The following is a 3,944-nucleotide window of genomic DNA, read 5'->3' on the forward strand; positions in this document are numbered from 1 at the left end:
CACAGAGCACTTGGGCTGAAGAAGCTTCAGACACCGGTTAAGACAGTCCAGACCCCAACTGAGAATCTTCCCGGTTCTCCAGTCTAGCTTAGGGGTATGTAATTGCAGCCAAGGTAGACCCAGCAGGATGTCGGAAGAGGAATGGCGCAAGACATAGAAGGAGATCTTCTCCTGATGTAAAGCGCCCACCTGGAGGACTAGAGGTGCAGTCTGGTAGAGCACAGCTTCAGCAAGAGTCTCGCCCGTGACCGAGGAGATAGACAGGGATCGGGTTAGCTGGATCACGGGTAGCCGCCATCTTTGGACCAAGGTAGCTGCAATGAAACTGCCCGCAGACCCGGAGTCGATGAAGGCAGTGGTCTGGTGAATTTGTCCTGAGGGTGTCTGGATGGAAACTGGCATAGACAATCTTGGAGAGGTGGCATTCACACCTAGGGAGGCCTCTCCTACTGGACCTAGGTGCGAACGTTTCCCGGACACTGAGGACGTTGGGGACATCTCTGCCGGAAGTGATCAGAGCCACCGCAATAGAGACAGAGATTCAGCTCTAGTCGGCGAGCCCTCTCATGAGGAGTCAGGCAAACTCGTTCTACTTGCATTGGAACCTCAGGAGTCGACTGGGGTACAGGAGCAACAGGATTCTGGAAAACTGGTGCTAGGCGGTGATGGCGACGGGGCAGGCTTAGTCGCCGTTCTTGCCGGACCTCCTCCTCTCTCTCGTGGCAGGAGCAGTAGGCAGGAGATAATGCAGGCAGAGGTCTGTAGGCGTGATCGCAGGTGGCGGACAGGACTCAGGAACAATGGGAAGGCAGCGGGCAGGAACTAGGGACAAGGACTGCGGACAGGAACAAGGAACAAGGACTAAGGTCAGGAACAACAGGGAGCTGGGCCAAACGCTAAGGGAAGCATGTAGAGGCTCCAACACCTGTAGTGGGGCAGTGCTGGAATTTATAGGGAGTGATTAGTGCAACTTCCAATTAGGGGCGGACTGGCCCTTTAAATCTGAGACAGCCCGCGCGCGCCCTAGGAGGCATATACGGAGACAGGAGCGGGGCGAGGTAAGGCGCCCCCCGGGGCCGAACAAGTAGCAGTGCCGGGTCCCTGCACAAGGACCCCGGCGGCTGCATGGGGCAGAGAGAGGTCGCGGCGGCGGCCCGGAGCACGGGACGCCGCCGCGGCCGTGACAGCAGTTATAAGCCCCTCTCCATCCGGCCCTGCACACCTTAGACCTAGTAAAGAAACAAAAGAGTTGAGGCAGTTAGGGGTTAAGTTTAGGTTGGGGGGGGGCAAGACAGAGTTGCTAGGCTAGTCTTCCTATAAGTGGTGGAGGGGTGGAGAAGAAGCGAAGTTCCAGTTGCCATCGGGCCCGATTCAGCCTCCCGCCCTAGTTATAGTCTGTTGTGGTGTATGGGTGTAAGGGTGGGGGGCTTTTCATTTTTTTTATTGTCATGACAGTCTGTGGTAGGGAGGTCTTGAAGGGCAAATCAAGGTGGAGTTATTCTACGGGGGGGGGGGGGGGGGGGGGGATGGTACTCCCCCACTTCTTGACTGTTAATTGTGGAGGTACAGTGTGGTTCTCACTGGGTTAGGACCCGGGGAAGGGAAGTGCCATTCCAGTTACATAGCAGAGTTGCTGGATGGTCCTTGGACAGACCTCCCTAGACCGGATTTATATTGTTTTTTCTGTTATTTACTTTGTTCATTTTTGAAGCATTTTAATAAAGAGGCTGTCATGGCAGGAGAGTCATTGGAGTTAATGGGTAAGGAGGGGGAGTTTGCTGGTGGTGTAAGTAAGATGGGTTTAATAAAGGGGGGGGTTAAGGATAGCCGGATGTGAGTTCCAGCGATGTGATGTTTGTTTTTTGTATAATAAAAATTGTATACTTGTGTAATTGAATACTTAGGCAAATGGTCATGCAAAAGAAATGGAAATAGAGAAAGGTGTGACATCAGGAAAATGTATAAAATAGCAATTATAGTCAGGTGAGCGAGCCTGCGGCTGCAGCTGCGGCGCGTAGATCACTCTCATAGACACAGCTGCTCTCGTTGGAGCCCTGGACCGGAGCAAAGACCGGACACACCAGGATCTTCTCACATCTATGGCTCTAAAGACAGATTCCCTGGCTGTCCTGGCGATATCGCTCCTGGAAGCTGTAGCCGGGATGCTCTCCAGTTCTTTCATTGTGTTTGATATTTTAAGAAACTTTTCTAAAGGACAAGTGATAAGCACCAGAGATAAGATCCTCATGGCACTGAGCGTCTCTAATCTGGCGTATCCCATCATGCTGTTCACCTCCATCGTTTGTGACGTTTTCTCGCTTCCATTGAATGCCTACACTGATGTGCTCTTGTACACGCTGACCTTGTACTGTATGAGCTCCTGCTCCTGGCTGATGGCTTGTCTCTGCTTCTTCTACTACATCAAAGTGGCGCACCTCAGGTCCAGATATCTCTCCAGGTTGAAGGACCACATTGATGTTCTGATCCCATGGATGATAGTGGTGGTGGAGGTCATATCTCTAGGTGGGAACTTTATGGAGCTGTTGCTGGAGACTGTCACCTCAACCAACACCACGGATGATGAATTATCACCCGGTGGCTTTTATGATGTGATGTACCTTGGTAACTTTGTATCCTATCCACTCATGATAGTCACCTTCACGTGTATTATGGCTTCTGTCATGATGCACATTCACAGGATGAGGAGAAACCTCTCCACTGCTGGGACCATCAATCTGGAGGCTCACCAGGGGGTTGTGAGGACCATGCAGTATCTGGTGGCTTTCTACATAGTCTTCTTTCTGCTGCTGGTCGCCGATTATCTCATAAATCTTCCAGGTGTTTGGAGGGATTGCACGTATAAGATCATCCTGCTCACATTCAGTCCAGTGCAATCTGTCATCCTAATCCATGGAAACCCAAGACTTAGAGAGTCCTGGAAGCAGATGTGGGGCTGTGGTGGGCCGACGGATCCACTACGTGTTTGATGAAGTGTCAGTCACGTTGTGGTACAGGAACAAATAAAGGAAAGGCTCAGTGTTGTAGTGAGCCCACGTTATATTTTATCCAAAAATGTCATATCACCTGGTGGAGTCATTGTTGGAGCCGCCATGATGCCGGTTATATATGAGAGTCACCAACCTTCCTGGAATGGGAAGGAGATGGTCCAGATTTTCAGAAGAGCTGGTGGCCACATACTCCCCTCGCCCTGTTCCTGCACTTCTCTCTGCAGATCCTCAGATGTTGTTTGTAGCAGATATAACACATGGGGTAGTTCTCGGGTATCAGCAAGCGCCTATATGGTGCTGCTTTGTAGCTTTACCCTTAATATGGTCAAAAAGACACCCCCAAAAAATGTGTATATGGTGGGTGAATGATGGGGGCCTGTGGGGGGATTACTACAGTGAGGTGGAGACAGGATAAGAGGACAAACACCACTCCTGGGGTCTATATACAAAGGGGCTGGATGCTGGGGTCTACATACAAGGGGGCTGTATCCTGGGGTCTATATATAAGGGGGCTGTACCCTGGGGTCTGTATACAGGGGGGCTGTATCCTAGGGTCTATTTACAGGGGGCTGTATCCTGGGGTCTATATGCAAGGGGGTTGTTTCCTGGGGTCTTTATACAGGGGGGTTGTATCCTGGGGTCTACATACCTGGGGGCCGTATCCTAGGGGCCTATATGCATGGGGGCTGTATTCTGGGGTCTATATACAATAGGCTATTGCAGTGTCCCAGAACAGGCTGTCTGTTTCTCATATTAAGTCTACTTTATTATTATGGTCCTTCAGCTGTGCCACCCTCGTGCCCTAACCATGACCACTCTACATCCCACGGCTGCCTGCAATACAATCACAGTCACATGTCCACAGTCACATGTCCAATATTGGCGAATAGAAGATGTAGAAGATGGAAGGTCCTTAACGATTTTGTCTCACTGACA

The 3,944-nt window shown here is 51.0% G+C and overlaps 1 protein-coding gene across 1 annotated transcript; it reads left to right on the forward strand.

The window, feature by feature from the left end:
* The first annotated feature begins 2,099 nt into the window (after positions 1–2,099).
* LOC138801938 (taste receptor type 2 member 39-like) lies at positions 2,100–2,987 on the forward strand. Its single transcript, XM_069985034.1, has one exon. The coding sequence runs from the start codon at positions 2,100–2,102 to the stop codon at positions 2,985–2,987; it is 888 nt and encodes a 295-aa protein (XP_069841135.1).
* Positions 2,988–3,944: the final 957 nt, after the last annotated feature.

The sequence above is a fragment of the Dendropsophus ebraccatus genome, chromosome 9 (assembly GCF_027789765.1).
Source record: "Dendropsophus ebraccatus isolate aDenEbr1 chromosome 9, aDenEbr1.pat, whole genome shotgun sequence".
NCBI classification, from domain to species: Eukaryota; Metazoa; Chordata; class Amphibia; order Anura; family Hylidae; genus Dendropsophus; species Dendropsophus ebraccatus.

What these genes read in the sequence shown, in the direction of transcription:
- LOC138801938 (XM_069985034.1), top strand. Translation starts at nt 2,100, where the DNA reads ATGGCTCTAAAGACAGATTCCCTGGCTGTCCTGGCGATATCGCTCCTG.